Here is a 17,801-nt window from a genome sequence, read left to right on the forward strand (position 1 = left end):
GACAGATCTTGCAGTTTTCTGAGCACACTGAGCTTTAGCTTTAATTATTTTTGTTAAGGTTCAAAGCACCACTGGATCTCCTCTCCCTGGTTACTTTGTGTTTTACTGAGAAAACGGTTAAGATTACTCTGAGTTTCTATGGAAACTGCTGCATCTAGTTGTGGATGTTACAGCCCCTGCCCTCTCTGAGGTCACTCCGCTACAAGATAATTTGATCATCCTGCACCTCCAGTTTTAAATAGCCTAAGAATGAGCAAATGAGCAATTTAAACACTTGTAAGCTCATGATTATAGAAGAAGAATGCCTAGATGTGTTGTCTTAATGCTTTTGTGAATTACATAAAAGTTTCATGTAAACTTATTTAGGCATTTTCCTCTTTTTTTTTTTTAAAGGAACCTACTGAGTGGAAGAGGCAATGTTGAGCACTGGCTATTGTTAGTGATGATTAGATTGGATGAGCAGGTGATGTGTGGATCAATAGAGAGCCTGAAAGGAACACATGATTACTCTTGGGAGGTTACGCTGCTCCCTTAAGACCCTTTTCAGAAAGACAAGCAATGAAGAGATACTATTGAACTGAGACAGTATAGCAAATAACAGTGGGGACATAATAATCATAATTACAATCAGGGTGTCATCTAATTAAAGGCAGCTGCTTCAGAAGCTGAACCAGTCGCTAATTTCTTTTAGTTACATCTCTGTTTTAGCAAACAAATATAATCATATTACATATCATATTACAAACTCTCAGTCATTTTAAAACACACATTAAAGCCTGCTTATTCTTGCTGAGCAGGGTATTGCATTTTTTTATTACAGTTGGTCTTATTTATGTCTATTGAGATTTATCTCATGATGTTTTATTGAGTTTATTGTGTATATTAGTGTATTTATTAGTGAGCTGGTTTAATGTTAATTATATAATATTTCGCATAACCTATACACCTATATGGACCCATACATTTTGGTCAACTGAGGTTGTTCTAAATGTCCTATAAAAATAAACTTTGATTTGACTTGGCATCTTCTGTCATTTCAAATATTTTACATATCAGGACGTAAAGAAACATCTAGCTTAATGTACACACACACACACACACACACACACACATATATATATATATATACAACAGAAGATGATTAAAAAGTTACAATGAAGTCCCATGGCTAACAATATGTTTGGGGGATGTCTTTTGACATCCTTCAAAGCTGACGCTACGCACCTGTCCCTTTAAACACCGTACCTTTAAAAAATATTCTCTATCCAACTACATTTCCCACAGTCCACTGTTTAAAGGTTGTTCGGTGGGCATGCTTCTAAATCGGGTCAGCCAATTATATACCTTCACTAACGAGCGCGTACTTCGAAATGTCGTTACGTTCTCCAATGAGCGTTTAATATGTTACAGTTTTATACCGTCTGACCAATCGTCGCGAGCGTTCTTCGCGCTGACCAATCAAATGGCTAAAATGTTAAATAAAGGCATCATCAGTGAGGACCAATCAGATTGAACGTATAGTTTAAACGGTGAGCGCGGGCGGTCCTAGAGAGCATCTTTTGGGGCGGGTCCAATAAGTGAGGACGCGTGCTTGGATTTGAATTCAGGCAATAGCTAACAACTTACGGAGACATTAGTCAACTATCACAGCAAAACAGACACAGGAAACAACACTGTAACACTGCCTATTTCGTTTTCTAATAATTAGTGTGAGCATTTGAATGTGAGTAACATTAGCCAACATCGTCTCGTATATAAATCGCTACTCAAGAGTTGCATCTACAGTAAGACATCGCTGTTTGAGGAGTGATCCCTGTACTTGCAATGAAAGCAGGCGGTAAGTACTTTTTTCAACTTGTTCTTGCTAACACCGATATATGGAAATTACTATAATATGCAACAAGTGTTTGCGGTCTTACTTCAGAGCACTAAAGTTTGACACAGTTAGCATTGGTGATTAGCTGCTGCTCACCACAAACGTTAACTGGTATAGCCTCCGGGAAGTAATGGTAAATCATATTGGCAATATATCTATGCAGGTAAAACGTCTCTTCTTTTAACTTTGTGAGCATTTTGTGGTCATTGAAAAATAAATACTTAGCGTTAGACTAGTTCGAATTTGAAACCTAATTGAAACTCATCGTTACTACTGCCGTGGAACTTACAGGAGGGAAATTTGGGCGCTCATCGACTTTGACTTTCCTCCTTCAGCTGCTCAGTTCACCGCCGTTAGATTTTTAACATCTGCAGAAAAAAAACATTAGCTTTTTATGTGTTTTAATACTTTTAAGGTGATGATCTTTCCATTAATTTAAACATTTTCCCACTCACTCACAGAGAGTTTGAGTAGACCACCCGTAGATGCCTTACGTTAGTAGTTTTGAATGTGGAGCCATGCAACCTTCATCTTGGAGTGCATCACTGTATGTCTAAATCAACTTGACCTGCTTTCAATGAAAGGCAAATATTAGTTAGTCATTAATGTGAGAATTAGTTAGCCAATCTTGCACTTAGGTGTGGAATTTTAAGTGATTTGTGATTTTGATTGTGTACACTTAAAGCATTCCTCCCAGTGCTGTTGCTTGCAGGGTGAATATGGGAAAGATGCTCAAGTATTCAAAACATTTGATGTGTAATATATGCAGTTCCTCTTTGCTTTTTTTCTTTCAGTTGTCCACTGCCGTTGTTCAAAATGCTACTCGGTTCCAGCACGGAAGCGGGTACGTAAGCGATCTTCTGGGATCACCTTGCTGTCTCTTCCTGAGGAGGTTCTTCTCTGTGTGCTCCAGTATCTCTCTGCAGAGGATCTCCTGTCTATCCGAGCTGTGAGTAAAAGTGCACACTCTGACACAGCTAAACTCTTTATTACCTGAGATTTCTCCTCTGCTGGGGTTCTAATTATTTTTATTTATTTGTTTAAATGCCTGTTTCAGGTTCACTCTCAGCTGCGGGACATTGTTGACAACCACTCTAGTGTTTGGGCCAGGGTCAGTTTCAGAGACACGTGGCCATCCCCAAACACATTATGGCTTTTTGAAAGGTACATCACCTACTGTCAAAAGTGTACTTGTATATATGTTGTTTGTCAATTTGAGTCTTTACTTTAAATTTTGTCTTCCTTTAGAGCTGCTGACAAAGGGAATTTTGAAGCTGCTGTGAAGCTTGGAATTGCATATTTATACAATGAAGGACGTAAGTTGTTGGTTGGTTCATGTCAGAGATTAAATGGGGAGTCATATATAAACACAGATAACAGAAAACCCTTTAAATAATTGAACTAATTGATTAAAAATGTGCATCCTCTCTCGCCTTCAGCATTGTTAAGTGACGAGGGCCGAGCAGATGTGTGTGGTCGAAAGGCTTCCCACTTCTTTAGCCTCGCAGAGAGCCTGCGCTCCCTCACAGCAGATCCCTTCATCTGGGTGTTCATCCGTCCACCGTGGTCGCCCACCGGCAGCTGCTGCAAGGCCGTGGTGTTTGATCACCTCAAGGCTGAGTGCGCTAACAACATGGTAGGCTAAGAGTTCCTGTTTGACCAGCTGGGGTGCAAATTTAATCTCCATTGATGCCTGATTTGGTCTTAAAGTATTAAGTTGGGGTTTCTCTTAAATCATTAATTCAGACAAAATATTACATAAAAATGTAATATTTGGAAGGCTGCCTGAACACCCTGTCCCTAAAGCTTGGCTTCTGTTCTTCTTAGTTGACTATGATTTACAGTGCCATACACTGCATGTGCAAAACTGTTTACCAATCTGCTTTTGTGATTTCTCTGCAGGAGAGGAGGGGTCCCCTGTTGCATTGTTTGGCCAAAGTTTTGCAGCTGTTTGAGGTGAGTGAGACTGTGGGGGGCTGTATCTCAATCCAGGTGTGGTTAGACCAGTTTCTATTACCCCCACCCCTTCACCAAAACCTAAAACTGAGCTGATGTCACAGGGGCTGTTGGACCAGTTGGTCATTAGCACCACAGATGGAATAAGTCCCTGTCATGCAGCTTCTGTTGTCTTACAGGCCTTGTTGTTTCTTCTTACTCACAGCTTCAGTATGCTTTGTTATTTACCAATGTGACAAAGCAGAACTATGTCACGAGCCTTCATATGTTGCAGAGACAGCATGCGGCAGACAGTTTACCTTTACTGCTATCATTAACCTTAAGGAACTGTGTTTCATTTGTCCAGGATGATGAGAAGCGTTCAGAAGCCATATCCATGCTGGAGGAGTCGTCACAGGCTGGCTGTCTACAGAGCTCATACCTGATGTGGCAGCACAGCCGTAAGGCAGCTGTGAGTCAGGTTCTCTCATTACCGTGTTTCGAGATTTACTCTCAGAAGCATGCGCCTTTGGTGAAGACAGCTGTTTGTTTGGGATTTATTTCTTATTTACACAGTCAGTCAAACATAACCAGCTAACATAGTAAATGCTTTACAGATTCTAGAAAGATTCTCACGTTGACTCCAATCATGAGCTTACGGTTTTGTTTTCGGTTTTTTTGGTGTATGTGTTTCAGATCGCAGATCCAGGAAGGTACCTGCAGTGTGTGCGAACCCTCAGGGACTATGCTGGGAAAGGATGTTGGGAGGCACAGGTGCGTGATTGAGGACAATTCACCAACTTTCTTGTGATCGGTTTTCTCTGTCAATCTGTAGCTTTGTTCTCTCTTTGTACTCCCCTGCGGTGATACAAAAAAGCAGCAAATGGCTTTTCTTTTGAAAGCCTTTCAGCTGTCATTTCTTGTTTTTTATTACCCGGGCCTACATTTCTCCAGAGTTGGAGTTGCTTATTGAAATGCTATCAACTAAAGTCAAGAGGGCTTGACAGATGTTGACGTTCTCTCTTTCTTTTTTTTCTTTTTTTTTCGCCCCACTGAATCACAAAAGTATGACTCAGCTAAATCCCAAGGTCTGTAATTATATCAGGAAACTAATACAGTACTAAACTTTGTTGTTGCCTTTCTAGCGTTACATAGCAGCAAGATGTCAAGCCTTCTTGTGTAATTATTTTAGTGCTTTGTCTTCTTCCCCTAGTTGTCCTTGGCCAAAGTGTGCAGCAGTGGCAATCCGCTGGGTTTGGAGTCGAAGGCCTGCTCGGATTTAGTCGCCCAGCTCTTCAGCTCCTGTAATCCAGCATCACGGCCCTCATCTCAGGAAATCTTGAAACAAGGAATCAAGGACAGCATGAGGTAGATCGAACAGAAGCAACGTCATGATTTTACTGTCTCTTGATGAATATCTCTAGTCCCTGTGATGACTCACTGCGTGCTGATTATCCTCCCCTTCTTTAATGACATTAGTAAAGGGATGACACACCCCGGCAATAAAAGTTACCACATCGACTTGAGGTAGATGTGACCGAGTCTGATGCCCTGAGTTAACTTGAATTGTTGTTACCAAGTTTTAGAAACGCCACTTTCTGCTTTCCAAAGCCACCCAGTTTATATTCTTAAAAGGTTTACGATATTGATTATTATTACATGGTTAAAACTTGGCACACTGCCCTGATGCACCTGATTTTAAATTTTTTGTCTGCTTGTCTCCAGGTACATCCTGGTGGACTGGCTTGTGGAGGTGACCACAATGAAGGACTTCACCAGCCAGACGCTGCATGTGACTGTAGGCTGCGTGGACCGTTATTTGACTTTGCGGTCTGTCCCCAAAGCTCGTCTTCAGTTATTAGGAATCGCCTGCATGGTCATCTGCACAAGGTAAGGATGCACACATACCATGGTTTTTGTTCGTTTCTGAATTATTTATTTATCTAAAAGGCAAATGTTTTGTAACTTTTTTTTTCCTTTTCAGATACATCAGCAAAGAAATCCTGACCATACGTGAAGCAGTTTGGTTGACAGACAACACCTACAAATATGAGGACCTGGTTCGAATGATGGGAGAGGTCATCTCTGTGCTGGAGGGAAACATCAGGGTGAATACAACAAGCATCGTTTGTTTAGTGTATTGTTTAGTATTTGGTGCCAGTGAAGTATTTCCCGACCTTCTTTAATGCAAAGACTAATGCTTATGCTTTCTTGCAGAGCCCCACACTGCTGGACTACGGCGAGGTCCTGTTCTCTCTGCTCCCTCTGGAGAGGCGAACCACTCACCTATTTAGCTACATCTGCGAGCTGTCCCTGCTTTACTCTGCTCTAGCCACACCGCCACCTGCTAAACTGGCCTGTGCCGCACTGCTGCTCACACGGGCATTACATCACTATGGTAAACACACTCGCTCATACACACTCGTACAACGTTCCAGCCTTTTAACAACAGGCTGTAACTCAAGAGTCTTTTCAAACAAGCAGAATGTACAGGTTTAGTTTCGTGTTAAGTTTACCTTCATCTTAAATTATGTCTGTGTTCTTCCTCTCTGCAGCTCCTCTTTGGCCCACCTTGTTGGCAGATTACACAGGCTTTTCCAAGCAAGACATTGTTCCCCTTTCAGTGCTGCTCTATGTCAAATGGTACGTTTCTGCGTGCGCGTGCGTGTGTGTGCGTGTGCGTGCGTGCGTGTGTGTGTGTGTGTACGCAAAACTAAACTCCCTCACATCACGCCATGTTAGATTCACAGAGTGTGACATCAAATGACATCAGAGCAGCTGTGACTTGCACATCTTAAATGCTTCAGATCATAAGCTGCAAGTGTAATAAGAAATATAAAATGGGCATATCTATTTTGTGCTGTTTGCTTTACCCTACTGTATTTGATTAGTGGTTACTTAGCGCAGATCCTACTAAACCCTGGGTTATACTTGGTTACGGACACGGACAACTGGAGACCCAACATGAGAGTTATCATTCCTGTTATACTTCTTTGAAGCCTTGGACCCTCCACATTCCAGGAACCCAAGAGAACTCGTGCACATTGAAATTATAAAACCAGATTAAGTCTTAGCATTATCTAGTATCCATGTAATTGGAACTACAGATGTAACTGCATAAACTTTACTGGTTCACCCCACCGACACAGGAGCAATCTGCTTAAAGCCTTGATTATACTTTGCACGTCTGAGTCAGCTTGGTCTTTGCATTACAGAGACTTAGCAGTACAATGCACTTAACCCCATGTGTACCAGAGTAGGTGGACAAAGTAGTACAACAGGAATGATTACTTAGCCATCGTGTCTCCAGCTCAATAAACAATAAAAAAACATGGAGGTAGCTTCCACGTCAGAAAAATGAAACCAATGTAGAAATGCCTTAAACTTGCATTCTGCTTGAAGGCCACCAGATGGTGATAGCTGAAGTTGCAGAAAGACTTTCGATCCAATAGAAGTCTAGAAAAACAGCTTTCTGATTTGACCTCTGTAAACAAGTCTGATGGACTCAGTCATACATTTTGGGATAATATTAAATTTAAAAAAAAGGAAGTTTTTTTTTTGTAAATCTTGGTCATACCATCTTTCATAATCGAGGATTATTTATGGCGTGAAACTGTACACTCATTGGCTAATGAGGTTTCAACAACAAGTCATCAGCCAATAGATGCACAGTTTATGCTTCACAGACAGTTTATACTCACCTTTGGGCTTCAAAACGGGACTTCGGAAATCAACGAGTAACATCACAATAGCTATGTTCATGTTATATACTGTCTATGCGCCACCTGTCTGCATAGACAGCATAATCATGGTTTTAGTATGCAGAAATTGCTAAAATTCCAAAAATTGTGCACTTAAAATGTAAATAAACAGAATGCAATTATTTTCAAATCAAATAAACCCATATTTTATTCAGAATAGATCACAGAAAAGAGGGAGCGTAATTTTAATGGAAATATTAGCTCATTTTGAATTTGGCAGCAACGTGGTGCAAAAAAGTTTGGATGTAGGGCAACAAACGGCTTGGAGATTAAAGTAGTACTTAAAAGAAACATTTTACAATTAAATATGCTAATTGGCATCTGGACAGTAATATGACTGGGTTTGAGAAGGGGGGGTCTTTGAGAGACAGTTTCTCATGAGTAAAGATGAGCAGAGGTTCATCAGTTTAACATTGTGGAGACTTCAAAAATATCTCACCATGTACATCATAATCCATATAATCATCCAATATCAAAACATCCTGAGAATCTGGAGAAATCTCTGTGCACACGGGATCTTTCTTCTTCCTTTTTTTTTTTTTTTTTTTTTTAAATGGCTTTGAGGTTTTCACATCATTGCATTTAGGAATGAATGCATTTCTAAATGCATCATACTCTTACTCGCAAAAAACTGAAGCACAAATTTCTTGCTTGGCCTGTTTTTAAATAGTGAGCCATATTCTTAGTCAGTTAGTTCTATTAAAATGCTCTTTTTGGAGCACAGTCCAGAAGTCCAGTTAATAGATGCAGTTTGTGGAGGTGAAGCCTAGTATAACAAATGCTGCTGCTATGCCTCAAACTCCAGCATGGAGGATGGGTTTGTTTGTTTTTTTCTTTCTTTTGTTTTTTTCTTTAATAAATCGCCCCACAGTAGGGTTGTGATGAAAGAAGAAACTATCCATAGAGGCCATAACAGTTTGTAGCGGGCAGTAAATCTGCTTTTAAACTTTAAAATGTGATATTTTAACAAGAGCAGCCTGTGGGAAATGACTTGTTTTTTGGAGTCATACTTAAGTGGCAATTAGAAGGATTGCAGTTTTTGGCACTTCTTTATTGGCTTGACTTTTCAGCCCTGGAGGCTGCGTCTTGCTTGTAGCTTGTTGTTAATTACAGGTTGTTCGGCTGAGGGACTTATAACTCTTTATGTACTTAAGAAATTGTTATGGTAAAGCAAGAAGCAACGCTAAGTCAAGAAAAACGGGGGGGGGGGGAATCAGCATTGGCAAAGTAAGGAGTGGGCTAATGGGCTGACTGAAAGCAGATGACAAAAACTTCCTGTTTTGTCTTTGGGTTATTCTTTATCAATGCGTTTTTTTTTTTGTTTTTTTGTTTCCCAGCTGTCACTTATGATAATTGGTGGTTTCGTTGTTACAGTTCGTCCATGTTCGGAGAAAAGAGATTTACCTGCATTCACCTAAACCCTGCTCAAACATGATTGGTCGATGGAACTCCAAAACTACAAGCAGACTGTAAAATTGCTATTGACGTGCTCCCATGGCCAATAATCTCACCAGTTTCTCTCCTATTATTGGATCTCACAAATTAATAAAGCAAATGCCTGTTCAGCTGTTTATTTACAGCTCAGCAGCTTTACAGAACCTACATTGGAGAAGATGAGCCAAAAATGTATTTCCCTGTTGCCTCACTGTGCTTTCCTCGATTGGAAGATAACAAGAATTGATTGATGACTCTGGCCAAAGAAAGTGATTGGCCGTGAGGGTTTTAAAGCAAAACCAAAGTGGAGAGAGTGCCAGAGTCTTATAGACAGAGGGAAGCATTTGGACTATTGATGTGGAGGTGGTTGGATGTGGGTGTGTGTGTGTGTGTGTGGGTGACCAGTGAATCAGCAACTGAGTCACAGAAACGTGCCTCGGGGTGAGTCTCTTTGATAGGTGAGCATCGTATCAACAAACTGTAATTCGCAAATGGACAAGTAACAAGATTTGTCCCCAAGAGATGATTGAAGTGTTGCTGCAAGTAAACTGGATCATACTCAGGTCTTGTTTTTTTTCCCCTTTGCTTCCCCCTCCCTGTCTGTCTTCAGTTTCAGTCAAGATGTTCCCAAAGATTACAGGCACGTCTCTCTCACTGGTGTCAAGCAACGGTTTGAAGACGAGGCCTACCACCACATCAGTAAAGATAAGGTACTGCGCTAGTATTATTATTATTAATTGTCTTAATTTTATAAAAAAGGGTTAGGCATGGTTAAGGCATATCTTGCCGTGGTTTTTCTGAATGAAATTTTTTCCTCCCCTTCATGGTTTCAACAAGGTGATGGATTTTAAAGAGCTCTGCCAGATCCTGGAGATTCCTGAGGTGGTGCCTCAGATGGAGCCTCCCAGTCCCACTGGTCAGCCAGCGGACATCCATACCTTCCTGGCCTCTCCATCAAGCGATAGCAAGAAGTAAGCAGGGTCTGAATGTGTAGAGACACATCATTAGCTCACATAATTGTGAGTAATGTGGCATTTATTTTCTCTTTCTATGACTGTGAAAATCGGTATTAATTGGCCACTCAGTAAAAACATTTGCTGCGCAATGTACCCTGTGCGAGCAATCAAATGATTTTAGATAAGTGTACTGACTACATCAGCAAAGACCAGGGAACAGTTCCTATTAAAGCTCCAGTATGTAACATGATGTGGCATGTGTAGCACCCAGTTTTGCATCATGTGCAGGATGTATATAGAAAATCAATACAAGCTTAGTAGAGTGCTGGTGTGATGGGATTTAGGACATGCGGAGAATTGAGACACACCCCGCCTCTTTCCTTGCTCATTTAGCAGCTCTTATCGTGGCTGAGTCACCTGTGTGCTGTGGCGAACTGACTCGTGAAGCATCTTGACCAGAAGGTGTTTGTTTTTGTGCCATCTGCGAGAAGTTCCCGTGACTCACAGCAACCCCTCTGCTTGTCCCACTGTTTTTCCGAAGGAGACGCGATGACAGCATGCAGGCGCACCGAGGCAGCTTTGTGGCCACGCCCACTGCAGAACTATCAAATCAGGAGGAGAAGCTGCTGGGCGACATCCTGGATTGGAGCCTGGACACTTCCTGCTCGGGTTATGAGGGGGACAGGGAGGAAGAAAGCGAGGGAGAGAGAGAGGATGACTGTGAGTATGAAGGAGGGGTAGGGCACGCTTAATGCAGTGCTGATTACCAGCAGGCTCAAATTCTTTAATGCATTTAAATGAGCTAAACTATATGAACAGGAGAATACCTGAGTTCATCTTGAGTAAAACATAATTTAAATGGAGATGACTAAGCAGCACTTTCTTTTCTTTTTTTTTCCCCCAATAGGTTCCATGATATCCATCAAGCTGGATCCGCTTACTGATGCAGGCGAAAGGGGGGAGCACTGCCGAGCTCTATCCAGCGATGAGGACAGCTTCTGTGAAGCAAGGAGGGAGGTGAACAAGGATTCCCAAGGCCAAGAGCCCGTTTCCCTCTCTAAAGACCTTCACAGTTCAGGATATTCCTCAGTCCAGAGTGTAAGCCCCTCATCTACATGCTCCTCCTCCTCCTACTCATCGTCTCTCAGGGCTTGCACATTCAAGACCTTTACCACTTCTCTGGGTGCTGCTTCTTCCAATGCCCAGCCAGGCTTCCGCCTCTTAGTTCCCATGCAGAGGCCTCGGGGCACATCTAGCAAACAAGTAAAAAGGAAGAACACAGCGGCTCACAGTGGATGCGAGGTGGAGAGAGAAGAGGAGGAGGAAGAGTATTCTGCCAGTGCAGGGTTTCTGAGCCTATAGACCATGGTTATTTTGATGGCCTCAGACTTTTCACACTTTAAGAAAACACACACACACACACACACACACACACACACACACACACACACACACACACACACACACACACACACACACACACACACACACACAAAAAAATTCCAGCACTTTTCAATATTGCAGGCTGACTCATGTCAGTCTGCACTGGTCTGTCAATCACCACAAGATCTAGAGACTTGGCTCAAGGAGAAGTAAGGGAAAGACGAACGTCTGTATATGAATAGAATAGAAACATGCCTTCTATTGTGTTACATTTCATTTACATGTTTACAGGCTTGCAGCAATTAAATACCTCCAGTAAAGAGACTCACACTCAGCTCTGATACCACTGGAAAATAACTTGCCTTTCCTCAGGACCCTGGTACAATGGTTGCCATTTCAGCTATTTTTACAGTCTCCTACAACGACCTATCTCAGATCACGCTGGATAGTTGTAAAAAGTGAAACCTCATGGATATGTTTTGTTTTTTGGGGGGGTGTATTGTTTTGGTTGCTGATATGCACTGTCTGTACAAGAAGTAAGCTTGTATTTTGGTGAATTTCATACATAGGTGACCACTGTCATCTACTTAATGGATCGTCAATGATTGTTTGCCTTCACGTTCACTTTTGTTCTTTGCCAAAGGTACTGTGGTGGTGTCTGTTTTACTCGTTTCAGGGGCATCTACCTTCAGAGAAGCAGAGCTGTGAAATGACTCATTTGGTGAACTGCATCCTCTGTAGTCTTGTAACTATACACCAGTTGTGCTGTGTATAAATTTTTATTCTGTTTTAATGTTTTGATCAGTGTTAAGACCTGTAACACACTAATCACATCAGGTGGTAAATGTTGGGTTTTTCATACACTATACATTTGTGAAGTTTTGCCAATGACCAAGAACCACCAGCCGAACAACTATTGTGCAAATGTTTGGTGTTGTGTGGTTGTAACTTATTTTTGCGCAGACCTGACACAGCACCCAGCGCAACACAGAACTCTAAGATGATGTGAAAAAGTGCTTTACTCACTTTTCTTTCTTTCTCCATCTGTATAAGGTCTAGCACTTTAATTATCACAGAAGGGAGGGTGGTTCAATCAATGTAACAACTTTCCACGCTTGAACAATCAGTACTAAAGTGGTTTTTAATGCATTAGTGTTTCTGTCGTTGACACAAATGGAAGTTGTTTTTTTTGTTGTTGTTTTTTTTTTACACTAAAGTTTTTGTTTTTTGTCTTTTCTTTCTGGGGTTTTCACTGAATTTCATCCCACATTCAGGAGGACCAGTACATGATGTTGAAAGGATTGTGACTGACTGTAAATGCATTTTAAACTGTTACTTCAGACTGGTTATAGCCTGTGTTGTTTTTTTTGTTGGTTTTTTTTAAATGTACATAGTGTTTTTATGTATAAATGAGAAAAAAGAACAAAGAAAATGCCACTACTTGAAATTTTATTTGCTTCATTCCAAAAAAGGCAGTTTTCTTTGTGAAATTGTTTTTAGTGTGTTCTCAGTAGACATTTGATGTGAATATGTACTACTTTTTTTTTTTTTTTTTTTCGTTTTTCAAATAAATCAAGACATCATGGCGCGTCTAAGTGTCACCTTTGAAGCACTGCACATTTGCACAGTAAAATCTTATTTCACATTATCTAGATCTGGGTTGGTTCTGCATTCTTTCCCACTCCAGCTCCCAGCAAAAAAGATGGTAGATAACAGTGTAATAAGGCTTGTATCGTTCTAAGTCTAGGTGCGCATTGAACGCAAAAGAAATTGGCCCCCACTCACGCACTACTCAAGAAAGAAAAAACAGGATCACCCTTTAAAGTGCCGTTTATTTGCTTCAGCAGTGAGCAATGCCAAAAGAATATACAAAACTCCCTAAAGGTTCCTATGCTTCCCTATACAAAAGAAATCAAACCAAAAGACAGTTCACTTACCTAACATTCTAAAAGAAAAACAGGAGAAAACTGAATCAACAAAAAATGGCTTCTCACGCCTAGCAGGCTGCTGCAGTGAACAATATATACACAGTGAAAAAAAGGTACACAAATGCTTCTTTACAAATTTATTTACAAGATCAAAGCTCTAACGCCAGACACACACACGAGGTTAAACTTGCGAGTCAATTGGTAAAAACACTTTATGTAACAACAAATCAAAAACACAGGCTCTTTGTTGGGGTGGTGGAGGCTAGGAGAGAGGGGTCAGGTGGTTGTCATCTGGTGGTTAAATACTGGGGGTGATCAACCAATTGTCCAATCCCAGGGCAGGAACAACCTCCACCCAACAACTCAGCAGGCACGCCCAGGTGTCCACCCCCATGAAAGAAAAGGAAAAAACTCACAGCCATCCTCTTTTGGGAATAGTCACACATAAAACAAACACTGATAACACTGAATCATAACAGGCTGTACATCAGAAAGAATTTAAGGAAAAAACATTGGTGCAGCCCACTTAGTAATAGAGCCAAGGATGCTTGTGCTCATGATTATTTTTTATGCCCCTTTTCTTGTGATGAGGTAATTATTATATTTATCATAGCTGTTTTTTGAAAGCTCCTAAGGTGTAAACTACAGGTGATCTAAGAAGAACTTCAATTATTACTAAAAGTTGAGTTGTCAAGATTATTTGTAAATTGGAGCTCTTTTAAGGTAGGATTCAAAATGTAATGCAAAGTATTTACATGTCTCGGCTATTAAATAGTGCAGCTATTTTCTCTGCAGCACAATTACCCATTGCATGGTATGGTCTCAAACACAAAGAGTGAAATGTTACAATTAACCACATAGTCTGGGTTAGTTGTAACATATCCTGGGGTGAAATGTAACACAATGAAATAAGGGTACTAACAAAACATTAACATGTAATCTTTGTTTATTCAATACATGAATGCACTTAGAGCCATTTATGTAGCTCTGTGTGTGTGTGACAGAATGCAGAAATCTAGCTTTTGAACATATTCCAACTGCCCAAAAAAAGACAAGTTATGGAATTTTCTGCAACTGAATATTTCATTAATTTTGGTTGGTCTTCCTTGAGTTTGGCCTCATTGGCTAAGTTGGCATTATAACCTACAACTCGTGCACCAATTTTGAACATAACAATGAAGCTGAAAAAATGTAGTTGTTCACCAGCATCGCAATTCCATTACTTTTTATCATGGCTTACCTTGGTGTGGTTTGCAAAGTGCTTCAGAAAGATGAGGAAATCTGTTTCTTACACCCATCCTGACTTATTTCCACTACCAGTACTTCCTACTGGTCCATCTCTGACACAGTGGTCTGCATAATGTATATGTGGGAACACAAACAGTGGAGGAATTGTGTTGTCAATGGCATTAACCGCATATACAAAAGCGACCAGTGAACCTCTCTCTGCTGATGTCACTGCCCCAACTTGTTTAATACAAGTTAAAGTAATAGTGTGGTAAGTTGTAACATCTGCATTATTGTTACAAATAACCCAGACTGTTGCTGTTACAACTGACCCAGACTCCTATAGCCATGAACTAGCTAACATTACAGCCAACGGCTAAAACATTAGCACTAAAGACCTACACAGAATATATCCCCATAGACATACAAATAACATAATTTAAGTTTGATGAGTTTAACTGAAAAGCAAATAATGCTATTAGAAATTGAAATAAAGTAGAAAAACTTACTTTTTGGCATACAAATTACTTTTTTTCGTGTTAAATTGTCTGTGTTTGACAAAATGTGCTGATTTTTCACATGTGATAGCAGAACTGAATTGGGCATGCACAGGATGAGTCACATCATTTGAAACTTAGCCCTGATTGGAGAAATTGGAAGTGTTACAACTAGAGATGGCACGATACCACTTTTTTATGTCCGATACCGATACCGATATCATAAATTTGGATATCTGCGATACCGATATGAATCTGATATAGTGTTTTTTAATCAACAAAACTGTTTTTTTTAAATATCGTGCTGCATTTTGTATAAGTTCATACTCAAGTTTAAAACAACAACTACACTAAAGCTATTCTGTTATACCTGTATGCAAAAAAAATATTTCATAGTTCAGCAATACTGATCAATCTAATAAACTTAAACCTACACCATCCTCCCTATTCTGGTATTTTAAAGATCAAATCACTTTTATTGTCACATCACATGTGCAGGTACATTGGTACAGCACATGTGAGTGAAATTCTTGTGTGTGAGCTTCACAAGCAACAGAGTTGTGCAAAATACAATAATGTAAACAAGCAAAATACAAGAATGGCTACATCTGAAACTAATAAATATATGTACAATATATAATAGTATATGCATTTCTGGATGTGTATACTAAATATTTTTCTACGTGTGTGTGTGTGTGTGTACACATATTTTACAAATTAAATAGAGTAAACAATAAATAAAATATATAAAAATATACAGAGTTGAGACATGTGCAAAACAGTGGCATTACTGTACAGTATGGAGTGCATAATGTTAAAGTTCCAGTAGTGAAGCTGAGGTGTCTATGACGTGTTCAGCAGTCTGATGGCCTGATGGAAGAAGCTGTCTCTCAGTCTGCTGGTTCGGGACCGGATGCTGCAGAACCTCCTTCCTGATGGAAGTAGTCTGAACAGTTTATGGCTGGGGTGACTGGAGTCCTTGATGATCCTCCCCGCTTTCCTCAGGCAGCGCTTCCTGTAGATGTCTTGGAGGGAGGGAAGCTCACCTCCAATTATCCGTTCAGAGCACCGCATTACTCGCTGGAGAGCTTTGCAGTTGTAGGCGGTGCTGTTGCCATACCAGGTGGTGATGCATCCAGTGAGGATGCTCTCAATGGCACAGTAATAGAAGGTCCTGAGGATGCGGGGGCTCATGCCGAATCTTTTCAGTCTCCTGAGAAAGAAGAGGCGCTGCTGCGCCTTCTTCACTGTTTTGTTTGTGTGTACTGACCACGTAAGATCCTCAGCCAGATGTACACCAAGGAACCGGAAGCTGCTCACTCTCTCCACAGCAGCGCCGTTGATGGTGATGGGGGTGTGTACTTCTCTGCACCTCCGGAAGTCCACTATCAACTCCTTTGTCTTTGCGACGTTGAGGGTGAGATGGTTGTCTTGACACCAGTGGGACAGGGCACTGACCTCCTCCCTGTAAGCCGTCTCATCACCATTGGTGATAAGACCCACCACTGTAGTGTCGTCCGCAAACTTCACAATGATGTTGGAGTTGTTAGTGGCTGTGCAGTCGTAGGTGTAGAGTGAGTACAGGAGAGGGCTCAGTACACATCCCTGTGGAGCACCATTGTTCAGTGTGATGGGAGATGAGGTGATGCTGCCCAGTCTGACCACTTGGCGTCTGTCAGACAGGAAGCTAAGGATCCAGCTGCAGAGGGAGCTGCTCAGTCCTAGATCCTGGAGTTTCCTGTCCAGCTTCGAGGGAACGATGTTATTGAATGCTGAGCTGTAATCTACAAACAGCATTCTCACATACGTGTCTCTCTTCTCCAGGTGTGACAGGGCAGTATGTAGTGTCAGGGCTATGGCATCATCAGTGGACCTGTTGTGGCGGTATGCGAACTGTAGAGGGTCCAGTGAGTCGGGTAGTGCAGAGCAGATGAAGTCCCTGACCAGCTTCTCGAAGCATTTGCTTACGATGGGGGTCAGGGCTACAGGTCGCCAGTCGTTCAATGAGGAGATGGTGGAGGATTTGGGTACAGGGACGATGGTGGCCATTTTGAAGCAGGCTGGGACTACAGACAGAGAGAGGGAAAGGTTGAAGATGTGCGTGAACACTCCAGCCAGCTGAGCCGCGCATGACCTGAGGACGCGGCCGGGAATCCCGTCCGGACCAGTAGCTTTGCGTGCGTTCACCTTCCTGAAGCACTTCCGCACATCCTCCTCAGACACAGTGTGCGCACTGACGTCATCCTCGGTGCGCACACTGTCCGGTCTCATGGTGTTCGCTGTGTCGAATCTAGCGTAGAATACGTTTAGATCCTCACACAGAGAGGCCGTGGTCTGCGGTGTGCTGGTTTTCCCTCTAAAGTCTGTCGGGGTTGTCAAACTGTTGCTCCACCCTGTCCCTGTACTCACGTTTGGCTGCTTTGATCGTCTTCCGGAGTTGGTAATGTGCGTGTTTGTAGTCCGATGTGTTCGCGGAGGCAAAGGCGGTGCTCCGTGCCACCAGTGCCGCGCGAACATCTCCGTTAATCCAGGGTTTTTGATTTGGGAAGGATTTAACTGTTCTGGATGGGACGACATCTTCCACGCATTTCCTGATAAATCCGCAGACTGAGTCTGTGTACTCATCAATGTCCCTAGCAGCCACGTGAAACATTTCCCAGTCCGCGTGATCAAAACAGTCCCGCAGCGCAGACTCCGATTGGTCCGTCCAACAGTGCACCGCCCTCCGGGTTGGAGCTTCCTGTTTCAGCTTCTGCCTGTAGGCGGGCAGGAGCAGGATGGAGCGGTGATCTGATTGGCCGAAT

General features: G+C 41.7%; 1 protein-coding gene across 1 annotated transcript; it reads left to right on the forward strand.

Moving 5' to 3' along the window:
- The first annotated feature begins 1,543 nt into the window (after nucleotides 1-1,543).
- Nucleotides 1,544-12,930, forward strand: ccnf (cyclin F). Its single transcript, XM_004559385.4, has 17 exons — nucleotides 1,544-1,837; nucleotides 2,671-2,825; nucleotides 2,934-3,040; nucleotides 3,125-3,192; nucleotides 3,316-3,512; nucleotides 3,779-3,832; nucleotides 4,179-4,283; nucleotides 4,508-4,585; nucleotides 5,025-5,179; nucleotides 5,537-5,701; nucleotides 5,796-5,919; nucleotides 6,029-6,209; nucleotides 6,367-6,454; nucleotides 9,617-9,716; nucleotides 9,844-9,977; nucleotides 10,504-10,682; nucleotides 10,870-12,930. The coding sequence occupies exons 1-17, from the start codon at nucleotides 1,825-1,827 to the stop codon at nucleotides 11,322-11,324; spliced, it is 2,358 nt and encodes a 785-aa protein (XP_004559442.1). The 5' UTR covers nucleotides 1,544-1,824; the 3' UTR covers nucleotides 11,325-12,930.
- Nucleotides 12,931-17,801: the final 4,871 nt, after the last annotated feature.

The sequence above is a fragment of the Maylandia zebra genome, linkage group LG4, assembly GCF_041146795.1.
Source record: "Maylandia zebra isolate NMK-2024a linkage group LG4, Mzebra_GT3a, whole genome shotgun sequence".
NCBI lineage: Eukaryota > Metazoa > Chordata > Actinopteri > Cichliformes > Cichlidae > Maylandia > Maylandia zebra.